The 22045-nt window shown below is 29.5% G+C and overlaps 1 protein-coding gene and 1 long non-coding RNA gene across 4 annotated transcripts in view; one reads left to right on the top strand and one right to left on the bottom strand.

Annotated features, from left to right (window-relative positions):
- LOC132919462 (melatonin receptor type 1A-like) overlaps positions 1–22045 on the bottom strand; it is a 110319-nt gene that overhangs the window by 9871 nt on the left and 78403 nt on the right. For all 3 annotated transcript variants that reach the window (XM_060981097.1, XM_060981098.1, XM_060981099.1), the window contains 2 exons: positions 16553–16817; positions 2273–2610 (listed from right to left, as the gene is read on the bottom strand). In XM_060981097.1, coding sequence (XP_060837080.1) covers positions 2273–2610; positions 16553–16817 — 603 coding nt within the window. The remainder of the gene's footprint in view (positions 1–2272; positions 2611–16552; positions 16818–22045) is intronic.
- Positions 1–22045, top strand: part of LOC132919465 (uncharacterized) — a 42485-nt gene that overhangs the window by 1281 nt on the left and 19159 nt on the right. The window lies entirely within an intron of this gene.

Genomic DNA, 22045 nt, shown 5'->3' with positions numbered 1-22045 from the left:
CATAGCGACTATCTTCTATTATTATATTCCCGTTAAAACGCTCTTATCCATATCACGCACGTCTGGGTGTGACACATATCATATATTAAGTAGATCCGTATTATTATATAGATAAAATATGTCTGCGCGCGTCGCGAAAACGTCGATAAAACTGTGTAATAATAATAATAATAAACTGTAGGGTTGCTGCAGTAAAATGAATGCATTAAACAATTTTAAAAATTAATAGTATATATTATATAAGTACGTGCATGTGCATATTAATAATACAGAACTTATTTATAAGATAAATCTTGATCAAACTTAATTTATTCTAAAATGTTGCAAAAAAACAACAGAATTAAAATAATGTACTAGTGATGCATTAAATTCACAACCCTGATGTGTATTCTCTATCTGACCTCAGAGAAGACACTATGGGTAATTAGTATTGTCGAGTGTATGTCCCCTCGTACGAGCTTATGTTGTTAAAATGTTAAGATTAATTTGGTGTAGAAGACTTGATATTGGGAGCGTGTACTGAAAAACAAAATAAATTGGAAAATAACCATTGTCATGGGAACGGTTTTTATCAAAGTGACGACCGCCTGCCAATATAATAATAATTAATATATAGGGGTATACACACTGCAGTCAACGAAATTACTAAAGTTTTGAACGATTCATGGGAGTGTGTAATTGAATATAAAGTCGAAACCTTATTTTCTTCTTCTCTTTATTTTTGATTAAAATTAATACAACCGAGATGAGAGTGACAGTTTTTGAGAGGGAGGAAGGGTCGATCACGATGAGCGTTATAGTTCAATGCGTTCTAAACTGATGTCAATATTACGTCTAAAAAAGTATCGAAAACGTATTAACTATTACTTCATCATCGTTGATAATAATGATCGTTATAATATAAAATAGATAATGGTTATCGAAAACACACACGATATAGTGATATTAATAGATAATAATGATATATTTTTATTTTTTGGTGTATCTATGTTATGTGCGATTCTCTTTATTGTTGTGCTGCAATAGCCGCGTCACATAATCAAACATTCATGCTGTACCTACTGCTGCTGCTGTTGTTAATTCGGTTGTAAAGAAAAAAATCTCTGCCGATAATAATGGGGACAGTGGCGTCTTCATTCGACATCTATACAGATTCCAACACCAATAATGAGAAAAACAGAATGTATTGCAGCATAGTGATACACAAAAATAAAAACTTATCCAACCTTATAAGGTCAAATAACTACTAGATAAAGGTCTAAAAATGGAAAAGAATCGTTATTTTTGCAATACTATTATATAATATTCGCTATACTGCAGTCTTTCACGGGTGACTGCATTTTTTCTCTCTATTGAGCATTTGAGCGTCTCGTTTCTTTTGAACGTGCGCGTATTATTATGATATGAAGTCGGTCCGATGTTTATTATTTAATTAGTATAATAATACCATTGTCCATCATGCGTATATTATCAACAATTCAAAACAATGTTAGTAAAACAACATCAAAGGCTGTACGAACATATAAAGATATACCAGAAGGTTTTCAAAACTGAAAATAACGTTGAACGTTCCGAGTGCCTTCTATTTTTCTCGGAAGAGTCGACGAAAAAAATATATAATTCAACGCCGCATTTATCTGTTGACCTCTTGTCAGAAAAATGACGCACTGATAAAAAAGCAGTTCATGTCTTGGAAAAAAAGAGTTGACGGGTGAGATGGCTTTTGACGTGACTTACTTTTGATCATGATTTACATACACAAGTATACACCTAATACATGTATTATAATACAATTAACTGTACGAGTTATAATATTTATTTATACTTTATACAATATGTGTCTTCCACATGTGGCAATGTGGTATAGAGATATAATTAGGGAGAAAGTCGTGCATTATTGTTTAGGAAACTTTGGAAAACTTGAATACTGAGTCGTGAGGAGTAAGCAGTGAACATCACCTTTTTTTATTTCCCCGATAATCTATATAATGCAGTTATGTAACAAAAACCTTATAATATTCTAATTTCAGCTTTTAAAATTTTTAAAATACGCAAAAAAATAGTTATGTTTTATTCACGTCATAAATAGTAAGCAGTTACACAACATACAACCGTTAAGTATAGCATTTGATTGCATACAATCCAAGATGTGTTACAGAAATATCGACTCAAACAGTTATTTTCAGTTATTTTGTATAATTTATACAATTATTTATCGACGTCTATAAAATAATATGATATTAATGATATTATACAAATGCACTCGCCTTACCTTTTTGGCGCAATAGTCCGGTCCCATCTTGTAGACAAACTGTAACGTGACCAGGATCGAGCTGACGATCCAAATAGCGAACAAGAGCGTGGTGATTTTCGTGACGGTAAGTTTGGCGTAGCATTCGGGCGTCAGACAGAGTCTTATGTAGTTCTCGGCCGCCACTGCGGCCATGGTAAGCACGGTTACCAGGCAACACAGAATCGACAGGAACCACTGAAACTGGCACACCGGCGGAGAATCCTGTAGACCGGACAGGATGACCACAGCAGATGCCGGAATGACGAGCCCGCTGATCAACAGGTCGGCCAGCGCCACGTTCGCCACGAAAGTGTTGCCTGAAACGAGTGTACAATACGTTAAATTAAACACAAATATATTCTACGCAGTCTACTCAGGATATTTGACGAACGTTATTATTATTTGCGATTAAATCTAATACAATAATATCATATTATCACAATTTAATAAGATTATAAAATACTTTTTGATTGCAAAAAATATACGAACGATACAACGTTATAGATTTCCGTAAAGTCAGTACATCACTGTCAAGAGGTATTACAGAGTTGAGCCACCCCGTCAAAAAATTAAATTAACAAGTAATCATTATTTTTTTTCCATAGCAAAAGTATAAAATGTGGTGAAGTTGATAATCTCTTAATGGTTATCGATCTGTCAACCAGAAATGGAGACGTAAACGATGAGGAGCGTTTACAGTATATACACTCATATAATTGTCAAAAAAACAAGGTAACAACTTAATATCTACAACTAAGTTTTTTTTTAATTGGTTATTAATATTTATAATTATGAACATTTACGGGCTATAGTTAAGATTTTCCATTAAATTTGATACTAGTTTACGAGATAAATTTTAATATTGGTTTTATGTACATATCGTATAGTTGTACAATGATTATTTAATATTTATTGTTAAAATATACTACACACTACTAATGCGAACCATTTGCATGATTATACGCTAATGTGACAATATGTGTGTAAACATGATTACGTTGTACTTACCGATATGTGTAGTGTACACACTACACGTACACACTCAATACACTATAATAATAAACGAATTTTCGGCGGATTTTCATCAATAACAATATTATTTCTGTATCTACCTATATAAAACACCATGGAATGTGCCATGTGTATAAAAACAGCGTAGGTTTTGGAATAATATACACAATTGTGTATGACACAATAGAGAGATAATATACATATACAATATAATAATACACGATCAATATTATTATGTACACGTTAATTAAATTCTTTTAAAACATTATATACATAATATTATATTATATACCTATACACTATAAAATTATTCCAATCACAACAAACAAAATCCGTTGCAGGGTACTAAGCTTATATTTTGTTCACAATATTACCATAGAATGAATGAAATATAAATTAAATCAAATTTATTCTGTTATATTACTATCGCTTTATTGCTTTGAGATTAATGCGTTTCGGGGAATAAAAATAAATAAAACAAGCTATGGTGTGTTCGTTACAAACGTACTATTACAAATTAAAATGATAGCTAAACGGGTTTTAAAATGTTAACCAGGGCCGGATTAGCACCCAATTCTTAAGCTTAAGTTAATTTAGCCAGATATTTGATACATTTATTAGATACATGGGCAAGCGGCCCACGTATCATAATAATCTTACGGCCCAATCCGGGCCTGATGTTAACTTTCACAGTATTTCACCATATATATAATGCCATGATAATACACTGTATATTGTTCTTCACACACGTTTGTATATCGTCTCGCAGTCTTTTAGTTTCACATATTTTTGTTAATCCTGATTGAGCCGATATTATATAGATAACGAGGTGTATTATGTTTTATTTATATTATATATCAACCTCATGGTTCACTCCACAATGAATTTACACTGCGCAGCTGTTTTGCGCCGACGAGGATCGAAATAAATAAATCTTCCGTAGTCTGAGTATGTCAGACTCTTATCGTACAGTCCTAACGATTTCAAGTGGAATCGGAAATCTTATTACACCGCTGCAGTGCTAACGAATGTGTCTATTTATTGACATTATATTATATTGTATAAAAGAGAAAAATGACATTTTTTTCGACATTTAATGACCAAGCCACAAAAAGTTATTAAACTTTTTTGCTAACGCTGCAAGTGGGTAGTGTAATTTGATTTTGATGCCCCTATTATTTCTTATTTTTCATATATTTCATCGTTTCTGCGCCGTATAAAAAAGAAACTCAAACGCGTTCAGAATCTATTATACATATGGTTTGATGTTTTTACGCTCTTAAACTTAAAGGGCCCTAACCTAACTCCTCGTATATAACAATATAATATGCTCGTAGAAGGACCATATATTCTAGGACAGCAAGCGAATATAACGACCATTCTATCACTAAAGTCCAATCTCTCTATATAAGTATAAATATATGAAATATAGATTATTGATTATAGTTGTCTTAATTGTCTAAGGCGAATTTCTTTTATTAATTTTCTTTTTCTTGTTATTAAAATTCCAATTGAATGATATTGGACCATTCAAGGCTCGAACAGACGATCTTTGATTTTTTCCACGTAGAAGGTACAAATTACTGTGTTACGAATTAAGTGCGAAAGTTTTTAAAAAATTACATGTTTCAAGAAATTTGTACTTCACGAGGACTTTGAAATATTTTATTTTACTGTGACTAGGTATATGTATAAATTATGAACGTTTACTGGTTTACTAAAATTTCATAAAACAATTAATAACTGATATTAGAATATATTATATACGATTTCTAATGTAGCATTTAAAAAAAATTATTAGTATACATGTTTTATATATTTTGTTTTAAATATGCAACATCTATGATGGCACTTTGGTCAGCTACATAAAATTATCAACATAACTACTAAAATATAAACTCTATTTATACCAATGTCAATGTAGATGTACGAAATCCAATTCGGGTTATGAAAAATTTTCAAACATCAACCGTATGCAATGCCTCCAATCTAAACCCTCAGAACTATAACAACTAAAGCACCCTTTTACGTTTTCAACTAGTCCTAACATAATGATTTTGCCTACTCACTCGTCCATGACGTAGCTAAAACTTTTTACTGACAATTCAACTTAAATGTTCAAAACTACACAAATCCTAGTACTTGCGTCAACCAATATACCCGATAATCTCAAAAAAATACTAAAAAAGCAGTAGTGTCAGAATTTGTTAACTTAGTTAATGTCCAAATTGTATTTATAATATTATGAACGTAAATAAATGTATATAAATAACTGAAAAGTGCAAGGCTTTACTGAAAGGTTTCTTAAATTCGTCATTCAAATCACACATCGTTAATTACTGTTACTTATTGTTATATTTGTAACAAGTTGTAGATTATATTATAAATAAATAAAAAAAAATTATAAATATATATATATTATTCACTCGATCGTGAATGCAGTAGTTCAGAAATATATTGTACATTTAAATGAAAACAAGTTTAAAAAATATAAATCAATTAATGATGAATATCATATACAATTTTAATAAAAAAAAAAAAATGAATAATTATTACATAAAATAAACTCGATATTATATTTGTTCTTTATTATAATTATTGTAAAAAACAAAATGTTGGTATGCAATTGACATTTCAATTTCAATTACATTCTCACAAAAAAATTTAATTGACGGGCTTGTAAATGTTTTTTTCTCGATAATATGTTTAATATACAATATGTATGTATGTATGTAGATACTATTTATACATGTATATTAAGCATTTATTGAACAGTGCATTTATTGTATATAATATAAAAAACGTATTGCGATAATATTGCGTAAATACTGTAGAACGTAAGTACGGTTCAATAAGTTTACAAAACAGTAGAATATGTGACGACGCGTGAATTCAGCTAATTTCTATCTGATAAAACGTACCATTGAATACTATAAACTACCTATATATATTTTTGTCAAACTTAAACTTTTTAAGCTATATAATTTAGTATACCAAGTTTACCACGCACTGATTGCCGGAAAGTTAATTTACGAGCTTATACGTGGTTAAGTATAATAGAACTATATACGAAAGGTGCAGTGAAAAGACTGTTGCGGAAGTATAATAGTAATACGAGTGTTAAGGTTAGGTGTACGGATGAGTGTATCAGAAACACGTGATAATATTATTTTACATAAAAACAACGTGTGAATACGTCAGATATTCGCCGGGCACCTTATTGTATATATATACGCATTGTTATCGATGCCTGTGCAGTATATACGGCGCATAGGTACTCAATATTTTAGCGTAGCTTGTTCACGCACTACGTATATAATAGATATGCGCTGTTACGTGCGTTTTCCAAATTGAAACGGATATAATGTTGTATGACTTGGATACGCGTTATTGTTTGTGTTTATTTTTATATTGTATTATGTTTTTTACGAAATGGTGAGGCGTGTTGCATGCAGTGCACGGTGTGTTGTACGAGTAGGAAACACGCCGGGGTTTCTGCAGTTGGCGAGCTTTTGTTTTCATTCGCAGAACTGCAGCCCCAAATCGTCGGTCGACTGCAACCGCTGCGACGAAATTGTGACATAAAACGCATATGTAAAATGACTATATCATCGTGAGATGTGTACATGTGTGTACAGACCATTATTTCGTTTACGGACGCTGTGAGCGCGGAATTCGTCGCTGTATGTAATTTGCGAGGTCCGATACAAAGCGAGTGCTACACGTATATTGCTGTACAATAATATAACCACCGTATAAACGTCAATCGCCATATTATCACGATCCGTACACAATATTATCCATTTAGGCACGACTGAGATCAAAACGTTCACATATTTAACGATTATTTTTGGGAGCACACTAAAGCACAATTAGTTTTCACGTCCGTGTCCGAATTTTTACACGTGTGTTACGATTTAATATTTACCATCTCTATACAATGTGCGCATGGTATTATATAACCATTATTTATAGGATTAAAGCCAACTTAATAATAAGTAAACAAACCAAATTGAAATAGTAGTATTACTAATAATTTTAACTTATTTTATCATTGTTGTAGACAATCTTATTCTTTGATGAGTATTAAGTACTTTATATAAATGTTTATGAGTACAGAACGTTTATTAAAACACTGCGGTTTATATGTGATAGTAGAGCAAGATAATAGTACCTATATAAAAATGTATACATCGTAAATTGAAAACAAAAAATTCTATCTCGTTTAATCAAATGTCCGTTTGGCTCCTGATTGCTGGTGGACTTTTTTTCAAATTTTGTAAAACATCCGTTTTCATAGTCTTAAAATTAATCGAAACTGATTTTATTTACTTTCCAAGTATATAGTTATTAGTTTATGTATAGATACACGAAAAATAAAATTAATGATTTAGGTACTCATTTGATAATTTAATTGAATATAATACCTAGTTAAAATATTTTATAGAACCATCATTGCATGTAGGCACTTAATAAAACATATAATATATAAAAAAACATAATATTATAATACTTAATACATAAATACCTACGTATTTAGATTTAGATTATTACTTAAAAAACGTATTTTAGTATTAATTAATTTACATAATAAATAATTTTGATTAACAAAATATATACAAGTTTTTATTAAAAGAATAAAGGATTAAAAATTAAAAAGTTGGGATATTTTTTTGAATTTGTTATTAGTTTTATGTAATTCATTAATGTTAACTAAAGAAGAGTTATAGTTTGTTTTAAGTTACAGACATTTTTGAATGGATTGGCACCTAGTGGTAATGCCCATTAATAATTAAGTAGAAAAACCGATAAGTTGTGTTACTATATATCGTAGAGCAGCTTTTACAATATTATTGCCATGGACATATCATAATATCATCGCGAATTTGGCGAACCTACACACACATTTATCATTTGAAAATGTTTTTGTTATGCACAATGCGTAACGTACACCCGTTTGCATTTTCATAGAAAATATAAAACTGATGGTTTGGGAATTCGAAAACAAAAATATATAGTAAATAAAAAGTATAATAGCAATAAGTGTAGTTTTGTTTCATCTGGACATATTGATTATGTTAAAAAAAACGATATTTTTGACTTTTATGTAAAAAATAATATTAAATTATTATCTTTTACCAAAACAATGTCGTTCAAAACCTCGGACTATGTTATTGTGGTTTTCGCCACACCCGAGAATTCAATACGCTTCTGCAGTACCGTGTACATCCTATTCAAGTACACCGTCATGCGAGATGTCCTTCAGCGGGAAAACCTTACCTATCATAAGCGTTGCACGGGACGGTCTTTCCGACCTACCGAGAATTAATTGGCTTTATAAAAGCGTGTTTTTTTATGTCTATCACAATTTTTATATTCTGATATAAACACGTATTTACAGGCTAGACGAAGGACGAGTGCTGCAAGCAATAATTTTACATTTTCAAGGATTTGAACAATAAGCAGTACCTACGTCTCATTACAAGGGTCCAACACACACGACGACATCGTTGTTTTTCTTTGTTTCTTTTATAGTTGATCAAACTTTTCGCGAGTATGTGATTGTGTTCATATAATTTAACGATAACGCAATGACGACAAAACTTACATTTCTTGTGATGAAAAAGTTTTTCAGGGTGATCTATTACACCCCTCTCCACACAGACATACGCACACTGCAGGGTATAACCAAAAACCCAAGCAGTGATCGTGTATTCGTGTGCGGTGCCGTATATACTTTCAAGTTATATACTATTACGCACTTAAATATATTGTTGTTTCACCCCAGTTAAATCTGCACACGTCTGTCTGCCATATTTTAATGTAAATAATATATGTGTAGTATGTATATCATATATTTATTCTTTTATTCGTATGAGAATAATAGTGTTTGAAGGCTGAAACATTGAACTTTTTTAAATTGCTTATTTTTTTTTTCAGAAAGTTACTAGAAACAAGTAGAGGTAACAAACTTAGGCTTGAAATATATTATAATATTATATTAGGTGCCGACTACCTATACACTGTTTTTTTTATCTGTTGGTTATATTTAGACATTTTGTAGGTTAGTAAGACTACCTATTAAACTAAATGTAAATTTTTATACAGACTATACTCGTATTGATAAATAGTTTACAGATATAAATTTCATAAAAAAAAAGGTATTTCGTATTTCGAGAGATTTTTAACATAACCAACAATCGATGACGTTTGTATGATATACTATACAATTTTGATCTTGTACGCATTGCAAAATATATTATAATAATAATACCGATCTAATATGATAGTTTTGCGTAAAATTACCGTATTGCAATGCCGCTATATTGCAACATGTTTTTTTCGTATAATCGCGCGTATATACATAATATTATACAATTGTCAGAGGCAAACTCGTGTCAACGCAGCGTACAACGGACAATATTCGTAAGTGTATATTATTTAGAAGCCTTTTACGATTATTTCGTGAATATTTTATCCGTAAGAATTGTTTTTTTTCAAATAATAATATATACAGTACTATATACACAAAGTGCATACATTTTTGAATCGTTTTTATTTGTCTCTAACAAAAGCAAAAAAGCATGTAGGAGCAGGCTATCTTTATAATATAAAAATTATACTATCACAACTCGTGTGTACGTTTTAAAGAAAACGAAGACTTCGTGTAGGTCTAAACGAAAAGTGTTTAACTGTTGCAGAACAACAGTGCTGAAATAAAACATGATAGCGGCCATACGGGGTATATTATACGCTGCGGGAAGTATATATTATAATATATAAATCATGGTTAGGTATAATAATATAATAATTTAATAGAAGGTTTGGTAATGTGATATTTAGAAATAAATTACGTTAACAGTAGACGTAAAGCGAAGTGTCTGGTAATTTTATAAAACTCTATCGTTATAGATCGTTGATAATAGTTATAACGATATGATTTTATCATATTTATGTTGTTACATTTTTTTTTTTTTTTTAAAGGCACACCGCAGAACAAGATAGGTCAGGTAAAAACATAGATCTATTAATGAAATTCGTTTATATTATCATGCACGTGTTTGAACAGGAGAGAGAAAGGCCTCGGCCCGTATATATTATAATATTCAGATATTATAGTCCCACGCGGATTACCACTGTACATAAATCGCGGGTTCAGTGTTTGCAGTTTACGGAGGTATTCAGAGTTTAGGTCACGTTTATACATTTTTCATCGCACTTTCCTCGCACAGCGTGTGCATTCGGGTCACGCGATTTCCGCACAGCATCCACCCGAGCTTCCAACGCATCTCTATTCTGCTGGCTCCGTTTCGAAACTTTTTGCATGCGAACGAACATGCAGTAGACACCGCGGAGCAAACAGGACATCGGTCCCGCGGGCATGACGACACGCAATAAATGCATATGATAAATAACAGATGGCGCAAGATCTCGTTTTTGAGCACGGCTCGTAGCCTTAGCCCCAGAGGGAGTGTGCCAACAAACACGACTGACGCACGGTCCCTGAAAAAGGAACTGGTGAAATACAGCGCGATGCAATGTATAGTAGTGATATCTGCTGTCGACATAACGCTGTTGTGCGGTATTGGTATTTCGACTTAAAAACGTAAAAATATATGATATGATATTGTTATGACATGTTCACAATATATCGTTACGAATTTGTAGTAGGTGATAGACATTATATCGCGCGTAATATGATGATTAGATTCCTCGACTATGTTCTTTGGTATGAAAACGTCGTGTTTTATAATAACCGCAGGTACTTTAAATATTAATTTACATGTTCGGTATTTTAGCTTTTATAATATTAATATAGATAACCCATTAACCGGTATACATTTGATTTGAAAAGCGGTATGCAATTATGTACCTATACGTATGTACGTCACTGTGTATGCATCGTGCACGCATATGTATATGTATATGTATAATGCGTTCATATGGCGAACGAGTTATATATAGAATAAGTATGTAGTTATTTCAATCATACGGCTCAGTAAATCAAAACGAACGCGATGTGTATTCGTCTGTGCTCTCACTAGTTAGAAGTAATTTATTGCTCGAACGCAATGACTTGTTATACCTAGTTCACGGGCTTTAATGGAACGGTACAAGTTTCTTTAGATATAACCGTTCAAAGTTTGTTTCCTGAGCTGAATCATTTTTGCTGCAGTCATCTAGAAATGAGGATACGCATTGATTTATTTCAGGATTTAATTGAAATTGACATATCTATAGTAAAGTACGAATATATAAATTATGAAAACATTACTAAGTGTCATGCTCATGTAAGAAAAATAGGACAACTTCAAAAGTAGCTTGTAAAAAATAAAGTTTGAAAAGTAGATTAAACAATATAATATTACTAGGTCATTTGGTATTCTAAATACATAAATTGAATTTCAAATGTATTTCCATAGAACGATAGAACCAAAGAATAGATTATTTAAATTTTGTTATAGTTTAACACATTTTACCTTATAGTCTTGACGTTTGATATGCTCAAGTTTATTATTTTTTATGTAAATGTGGCTTATGGGTCATTTTAAATGTATGCTACTTGCCTTTTCGTATTTGATTATTTAATGAATAATTAGTTTTTTAAGAAAAAAAATTCAAAAACTTGTGTTTTATATTCAATAATTCATTATGAGATTAACCATTATTAAAAAAAAAAAAAAAAATATGTTACCTATTGAATTATCACTATAATATTTAATACAAATCACGATAAATATATATTTTACTACAGTAAAGAAGAATCTGATAAGAAAAAGACCACTGAGAAAATATCGATGGTTAAGAGTACTGTTTAAATAAATAAGTCTCTATTTAGATATAAATTAGTACGGTCTGATAAAAGAACGAGAAAGATGAAGAACGATATGTTATAAATATTTGGTCAAAAAGGTGGAGAAACAAACAATATTATTTTCCTCGGTATAGTCACATGAATTTCTTATAATTTATAACAAGGTCACAGGGACCATACCATAGAATAATTATAAAATTATTTTTATTAAAACGCCCGGTTAAATGCATAAAGTATGTTAATTATTGCAGTATAGATTATTATCAAAATGCATTAACAGAATTATTAGGTACATAATAAAGTTATTTTAATATGGAAATGGAATACTACTTAGTGTAGTGTTGTATAAATTATGCATTATGTAAATATTTTACTATGAAATATTGTGTCTTATTCTAAGAAGAAATCTGGAAGGATTATAATAATAATTTTATTATTATTATCCTTATATTACACATGTTATTCAAAAAGGATATTTACCCGTGCACGTGAAATAACTTAAAAACACCACCCGGGCAGCTTTTCCAATTTCCAGTATCTGTTTTAGACGGTATTATGTTAGAATCTTACAGTTGCGTAAACCATCAACAGCTTATAAATACCAGCTGGCCAACGTCGACCATAATATTATATATATATATATATACATATATTACAATAATATAACGACGTGGTAAAGATCGAGCACGGTACTCCGTATATATATATATATATACGTATAACAAGTCTCGTTACTTCCACACATGTATTTTATACGTACAATGTGTATATAGTACATACGCATAAATGCAATTCCCATAGGTCGTTCAGATATAACTATATAAGTGCCCCATTTTCTGTACGCCACCGCTGTACAGCATCCGGAGTCCGGAGATACCGTTCAAGAAAACCTTTATTCAAATACCCACAGGACCGAACAAAGATACTATCTACTACTAACTAGACATAGAGCTTGGTATCTAAATGTTAGATTATAATATAATATTATGTACGTAAGTTCATATTATATAGTTCTATCTTAGAAATATGGTGGTGTTTATATACATTTAAAATAGGTATATAACTAAATGTCGAAAATACTTGTGGATAGCTGAGACTCTAGTAAGTTTTCAATAATTTATGTTCATCTCGATCAATAATTTATGTTCATCTCGATCAATAATTTATCTTTTTTTTTATACAGAGTTTTTTTTAACAGTTGTTGATTTTGTATGGTTTTCCTAAGCGAGTATTTCATTTTATTAATGGCTGTTGGTATTTTAATGTATACAAACATTATGACTAAATATTATCAATTTTAAATGTATGAAATGTTCATAATATGTATAGCTTTACAGAACTAAAAAAAAAAAAATATGTGGATTCTAAGACTTGCTATGTTCTATTACCTATATCGTAAGTAAATACATAGTATGTTTATCATGTACACAGAACATAATATATTTTGCTGTATATAGGGACTAGGCACGGCGGGAGAACTCTCTAACTAAACGTAAAAATAGAGCGAGGTGTTTTAAAAAAGCATGCCGGATAACAATTTGCAATAAATTTAGCTCTATTACACGCCACCGCCGACTAAATTATATATATAATACAATAATATACACAGCGGTATTTTAAACGATCCCTTGTCGAAAACGACTCGGACTCTTAACGGACTTAACGCGTCCTGATATATTGTATATATCTACATAAACCGTTATTGATAATATTAAATTGTTCTATAGTGACTAGAGTCTATATATATATATATATATATATTTATATATATATGTTTAAAAGTCCAAAAAAAAAGAAAAGAAGACGATATCCTATACTGCGTTATAGCAGAATGTCGTTCGTACATTAAGCGAGCATATTATATTGTATATACACGTCTCGGCTATTACTTATACGCGTTATACGTGTACAAATGACCGATCGACGGGCGACGATATCTATAAATTTTGTCTGTATCTTAGTAGTGTTAAGAAAATCCATTCGAATAGAATATCCGTGCAGAAGCGCTTCCATAAAATTTATCCGGTTTTGAAAATTTTATAAAATATCGTTTAATACCGTATATATAGTATAATATATCGTACCTATTGTCTGCATCACACGACGTCGAGTAGACGACACGACGGACTAGCGCATATATATTGGTATAGCCACACACGTCTATGCTGAGTACAAAACTTTGAGCGACAACGAACAATAATATTAATAATACTATAACAATCAACACCTGGCTGTCGAGACGAATGTCCATCTTGACATCAGACTACACGATGTCGCCATACAGACTGCCGCAGCACGTTGCGGGCATCGTTCCATATGTATTTTTTTTATGTACACTAAACGCGAGCGGAGAAAACCATTTTTTACTTTTAAATTGCATCGCGTTTATGTTTTAATTTTGTCTCTCACTGAATCTCTATAGCGCAGCAATACGCTTTACGCGGTAGTGCGGTACCGAGAACTGAACTGAACGTAAAATATTATATACGTATAACCGCTAGCTGACTTGATAATATGGTTTGTATGGTGTTTAACTACGGTTTGCACGGCTGCTGTACGATGTCGGAAGGGTGTTTTGTTATTTTATCGAGTAACTGAGCGATATTTTTGAAGTAAATTAGCCAGCGGTTATTTGTGAAGGTTTTAAGAGGACGTCAATACATTATTTGTTTTCTTTTTCTGGCCAACTCGCAACACGGACAAAACGTATTCACGCGAAATCATTTTTGTTTGTGTTTTTAGAAATCTTTAAAGTAAAATTACCCATTAAAAAAATTATAGAGAATAATATTTTTGTAGGTTTGTCATATCGAAAATCGATTTTGACTAAATATTGTCTCTCTCAAAATAATTTAAAATATATTTAAATAAAAAAAAAGTTTTCTTGTTTTTAAATTCCGAATATAAAGTCAAATAGGTCAAATAATAATAATAATAAAATACAAAACCAATGTTATATCGAAACCTTAATAATATTATTCTCTATAATTTTTGTAATAATAAATGTTTTTATTTTATGTGAATACGTTTTGTGTATGTTGCGCTGGGTCTGAGAGAAAAAAACAAATATTGCGCCAACTTCCTCTAAAGTAAATACGAATCTGATTTTATTTCATTATAATTCGAGTGCTCTATTTAAACCGTTTCTGAGTTATTCAATATTTTTATAGCTCATATTTTTTCAAATACCAATAACCTATTTATTGTTTTCGATTTCATATTCTGCAAAAGCACAACGAATATCATGGGAATACCCCATCGGCCACCACACTTCATTTCGTCCGACTAGCATTATAATAATAGTTATTTACTATGGACAATTTATAATTACTCCTAGTAAAATCTTTCAACGTATTTATATTGTAATGTTTCACAGAATTATTTTGATTCGGTATCTAACCACTAAAAATATCTATATTAAACTAAAAAATCACGCCATAAATTGCTGATTCATATTTAAAAAAGGGGAAATAGTTTAGGTAACTGCTCTGCTGTAGGTGTCGAGTGAATTTCGTTATTGAGGCGTAACTCACTGTAATGTATATTGTATTAAAATTGAATTCGATGATAAATCATTGCATATGAAAAACGATTCGGAGCGAAGACGGTCTGTTAGCATAATATATTACTAACTATATTTCATGTCATATTATGTTTATTTATATTGCTATTAGAGTAATTCATTTTACTATTAGTTATTAGATTAATTCAATTTTTTCCGAAAACGTGGCATTTTAAAATGTCATTGTGCACATAAAATATAATAATATATGTTAAAAGTTTAAACTATCCATGAGTAATATTTTTAAATTAAGTACAATAAAATTACTAAAATCATCTAAATCTGAATTTAAAATGTCTATGAAAAGAAAAGTGTGTTTAAATATCCTTAAGATATTTTAGTTTTAGTATAAACTACTTATAACTTTGTATTAAATATTCAAACTTTTGCAGATAAAATTAAAAATATTTAAAATTAGCTTGAAAAAATCAAAATCTTGAAAATTTTATCACGTATTATAGAATATTTGTAAACAAATTAAAGTTTTTGCTGTTATTTGTTTTCGAGTTACACCGAAAATACAAAACAATTTTGTCAAATACTTGTCTTGCGTAAAATTTCCCGTTTTTCTTTATTTTTTCTTTATATTTTAAAAGGTACTGTAAATTTTTTTCCCTTTCGATTTCTCCCTCAAGTTTCATTTAAATCTAATTTGCTAACCAAAAAACATCGTCAAAGTTAAAGGCGAAGCGTATTTTACTGTTCCAAAGAATGATGACAGACAGAAAAAAAATAACAGACATCATTCATTGAATACATTCATTGCCCCACTCAGAATCTAAAATATCAGCCTGTGCAGTGTTCTATAACTCGAATAATAATATTATATTATACATTATAATGTCGTTGGTGCACAATTATAAGTACTCACCCCTTTTGTTGAGATGGTCCTCAATCATTACCGAGCTGATCATGTACACGTTACCGATGCTGCCGATGACGGACAGGCCGAGCATGATCAACAGCCTGGCCACCCTACTCCATTCCATGCTCAGCGTGACAGGCGATACGGCGTCGCTGTCCACCAGCGGTCCGTCGTTTATCATCGTTGTGCTCATAACCGACTCTACGATAGCTTTGGACGTCTCGTTTATCGCGTTCGTCACGTTGAATTGGTCAAAATTTAAAATGGGATTCTAAAATTAAAAACAAAGTAAGTATAAGAATTATATTTTACGGTACTAGAAAAAAATTGTTTATTAGGTGTCGTTACACAATTCTAAGAATGTTACTATTAGGTATTATAATAATTTTTAGGAACTATATCCAGAATAATATTATTATTATGGTACGCGTAATGCATAAATAAATGTATGTATAACATTATAATCATTTATATAATATTATACATAAAAATATGAAATATATTTCCTATATACATTAGATTATGGGTTGGGTCAAAACTCTGTCTTATGGCTATTGATTTTACAGTAATAATAATTTTTCCGAAAAACCTTACTTTTTAATTTATAACCTCGAAACACATTAAAATGCACCCCATACAATTATTGACTTCGTGATTTTTGTTTTAGAATTTTAAATATGCAAACGTATCTTTAAAACTGTGTATTGGAACAAAATATCCTGTCATAAAATAACCAATGTAATTATATAGGACAATATACAAATAAAAAAATATATTATAAAAACCTGATTAAAAAGAGAATATTAATACATTGTTTATTTTTAAATCACATTCCAATAACATTTAATAATACATTTATAAAATAATAATAGGTAAATTAGTTACAAATTGTTTTAGTTATCGGCGTTACACTGCAATTACGTGTATCATATCTATAATTTATATCACAGTAGACATAATAAATTAGTCCAAGCCTAACTAGAGATATAATTATTATACCTATTATTCAATATTTTTAAATTGTAATTTAAACAATGTATCTAACTAAAAAAATAATGTGTTAATAATCTCTTTTTAAACAGGTTTTTATAAAAAAATATTTATTTAGATATCTTGTCCTGTACAGTGGTTATTTTATCCATTGGATATTTTAGTACAGGATATTTTGTCCTAAATTCTTAAATCCACTATTAATACCTATTACCCTATTTTAGTTTATTCACAGCAGTCGTAATAAGCTATACCCTGACGGACGTGGTGCTGTTATTTTAATAAAATAAATGTATATTTTTTTTTTTTTATTATATTATACGAGTTCTGCAAATGAAATTTAAACACGCTATTGAGTAAAACTGAGGAGTAAAATAATTGCATGCGACGCCGTCGCGGGAGTTGATTAACTCTGAACAGATCGACGTCAGACACATTACGCTGGTCGGCGCCATACTTTAGCCAAGGATTCTTCGCAAAGGATATATGCGACGATGGGGCGCAGGCGGGTTTAGCAGTTACCAATAAAATTCCTTTTAATGAGTTTCTGGTAGAAAACGACCTTGGAGAAAACGTGTCGCATGCGTGCTTTAATAAACATGTCAAACGCCGCCACTGACGACGCCATGGTGAAATGGATCGATCTGACATTGACGGAGAAAGAGAGAGAAATAATGATAGAACTATAATCGTAAACAAATATACTGATGAATGAATGGCAATGTTGAGGATTTTGAGTAGTCTGCAATTGAACAATATGTTCATTGTGACGAAGACGAGTTTTATCAAATTATCTTATTTATATTCCGGCTCTTACAGTGTTGTAGGCACGGACAAATATAATACGATATAATATAATATAAGTAATATGCTGTAGTTGCTGGTTAAAATTAAAGTTCTATAATACATAGACATATAGTTTTTTTTTATAAGATTAAAGTAGGGGAGCTCCTGCGAATTAAAATAAGATATAATATTTTTATGTGTTCCAGTAAATGTGTGATTACGTTTAATTAGACATATAGCTACATTATTCCAGCTATAATCCTCTAGGGTATTACATTTGTAAGCCTATTGTACATAGATATATACCATAATGAAAATAAATTGTATAAAAGAAAGACGTATTGTATTCGATATCGAATATTGATTTATCCCTGAAATTTTATTTGATGTTGAAAATTATTATTAAAACTTTATTATATGATGTCTACCACACATTTAATAAATTAAATCTACCACGAAACACTTTTTTTTATTTCATAGGTATTCATAAAAAAAGATTTTACTACAATAATATGATGTATATTAATATATTATAGTATTCATCATCGGAGTGTTTATTCAATTTGATGTACCTACCTAATGATAATGGGAACTGAACTAGAACAATATATACATATATGTAATATAAAATATATATATTACGTACATCAATTTTTATTTTTATTATTCGCATGTTTTATAGTGCGTTTTAACGTACGAAACGTATAATAATAGTATATATCATTGGATGTATGCAAACAAAATATAATATTATACGTCACGTGTGGTCAACACGAATAAAATATGTTGGTACGTTATTGTTAGATTACTTAAATTATGTATGACATGAAGATGTAACAAGGCGTGTGTTGGACTTTCCGGAAAGATTTTTTATTTACCTTTTTTGATAAGCAACAAAAGAATTCAAACTTTATAAATATAATAACACTTAGGTTAGGTTAGATTATTATAGATAATATTATTATAATACGTTATAAACGGTTTTACAAAATTAACGTGAGTGTAAACATTTAACCCTTATTGTTGAAATAATTGTATAGAATGAAAATAATACAAAACATAACGTGATGAATACGAATTAATGATATGGACATCAATAATATTATAATCATAGCACATTCAAAAATATTTGTTTTATGCATAATAATATAATGTGATTTCTTTTTCAATTTTGAAATATTATTATATGATAATTATTTATAATTATCTTTATTACATAAAAATATATATTTTAATTTTCTTGAAAAATTATAGGTTAGTTTTTTTATTTTTTACCTAATTATGCGTAATGGTATTTTGAATAAAATTCTATCTTTACTATATTATACAATATATTAGTTGATGAAATACATAAATATTAAAATGTAGAAAATAATATTTAAAAATCTAATATATTTCATTTTTATTTTAGCATATATTATAATTATAAACGCATGCCATTATCGAGAAAATCTCAGTGCTAAGGTAAAAGTTATTAAAAATATGAGTGGTAGGTTAGGTACGAGTATATGAGTATAAGTAATTATTGTTTATCAGCTAGGCATTACCTATGGAATAACTTGTTTTGATAAATACGATACATACACTATTTATACAATTAATAACAACTATCTATTATTTTATTTTTCAGCTCAAGTTAGGTTATTATTAAAAAGTATTAAATAGTTTTAATTAGATCCAATTAAAATTTTTGATAAACTAAATTATGTAATATGAATTTACAAGAACATTAAATTGGTAAGTATAAACAGTGTATAGTATATTTTTAATCAGTTCGACAACAAAACGTATCGTTTTCACAATTTCCACAAAATACACAAAACACATAAGCTTAATTAATATGTGTACCTAATGTGGGTTTAGTTATGCCTAAAATAACAAAGAATGAAGAAAATTAAACTTTATAACTTTAAATAAAGCAAAAGGAAGTTATATCATTATCAACGTCGTCGTATAAAAAAGCAATACAACCCGATTCTGCATAAACAGTTATTACGTAACACTGTATATTGATATGCTATAATTATCAACAAATGCATACAAACTTTAACATTTAAGTTAAATAATTGAATGTAAACTTATTGCAGAGCTATACAAACAACTTATAGGCCACAGACCCGAGTCACGCACCCGAGAACCCGATAGTCCATCGTCGATCGGGCTTCTGACTCTAAACTAATTCTAACTAAGCGTGATTAAAACTTAAGCTTAAGCTGATGAGTGACAACCGACTTCCCAAAATGAGTAATAAATAATGTTATACTTATACATCGAAGACGTATTGTTGTCAATCGAACAAAAAATTTCACATAGAACAATGACTGAATATTTAATATTATGCAATTTTATTTCTATCCTAAAAAATGGAAAATATCTCGTTAAGTTAGAAGTTAGCTTTTTATAAAAGAAACTCGTTAAACTATTTAAAAGTAACTTAAATTTAACTTTTAACTAGTTGATGCCTAGACATGTATTTTATTAATCACATAACTTTGAAGTTGAGTGCGACCTTGTCATTCTGAAGAATACGTATAGAAAATTATACTTCTCTGAGGTCTACGGTGACGGGAAACCGGGTTCGACATATAAGACTGTAATATAATATAATATGTTATTACGAAGAACGAAAACAACGTTTTGACAAAATAAACTTTGAAATTAAAAAAATCACTGAAGTGTCAGTAAAAAACCTGTTCAATATGAGCATGTATAGGGTATATGCATAATGTATAATATATTATACTTAATATAATAATATGTGCAATGTGCAGCTTATTGTACGTATGTAAATGTTTTGATATATTTTGTTAGTATTAATAAGCTTGTAAAATGCTATTCTGTTTTTTTTATTATTATTATAATAATTATTAATTATAGTCTTTTTGAAAGTTTATTTTTGTTTAAGATTAAACATGATATTAAAATATGACTATAATGTTATTTCAAACGATGAAACGATCAAATGTGGTTTTTATTCTAAATATTATAAATCTGTATAGTTATTATAATTTAAATAAAAAAATGTTATACTGCAAAATATTTGTATTATACAATTTGATTCACGATAAGGATGTTCATTCATTTTTTTATTTTTTAATATTTCTGTTATTCAAAATTTGTTTTTTTTTTAATTTTTAAATATACATGTTAAATTCTTAATATTTTTTTGTATTACATAAATAGCGTTTTGTGGAATATAAACTTCTATTTTTCAAATGAGAACTACACTTTGCTATAGTAAATTATTTAGCAGAATTATTTCTAAAATGTTGACAAATCAAAATACAATTTAAAGTATGAGGGCTGTGAAGACTTGAAACTATTAGTAGTTAATATTAATCTATCAACATTTGTAATTTGTAAAAATAGTGCAAGTATAATAAACACTAGGTAAATTACATCTATTTTATATTTTTATTAAACCTGATTTATAGACTTTTATCATTAGTATAAACATTTTAATAACTTAAAAAATTACTCGTTCGAATATTGAATTAGGTATATCAAAATTCTTAAAAAAAATTATTCATTAAATAATTAATACTAAAAAGGAAGGAGTTCTCGTTTGAAAAACAGAAGTTTGTATTGCCACAAGACATTCATTAAGCAGTACAAAAAAATGTCTCATGAATTTGAAAATATGGTCTCTAAGTATATTTAAACATTCCACAATTCAGAATCTGAATAAATCCATTATAAAATAAAAGAATGGGGGTGAGTATG

The sequence above is a fragment of the Rhopalosiphum padi genome, chromosome 2, assembly GCF_020882245.1.
Source record: "Rhopalosiphum padi isolate XX-2018 chromosome 2, ASM2088224v1, whole genome shotgun sequence".
NCBI lineage: Eukaryota > Metazoa > Arthropoda > Insecta > Hemiptera > Aphididae > Rhopalosiphum > Rhopalosiphum padi.
This window is presented reverse-complemented; position numbering and strand designations above follow the sequence as displayed.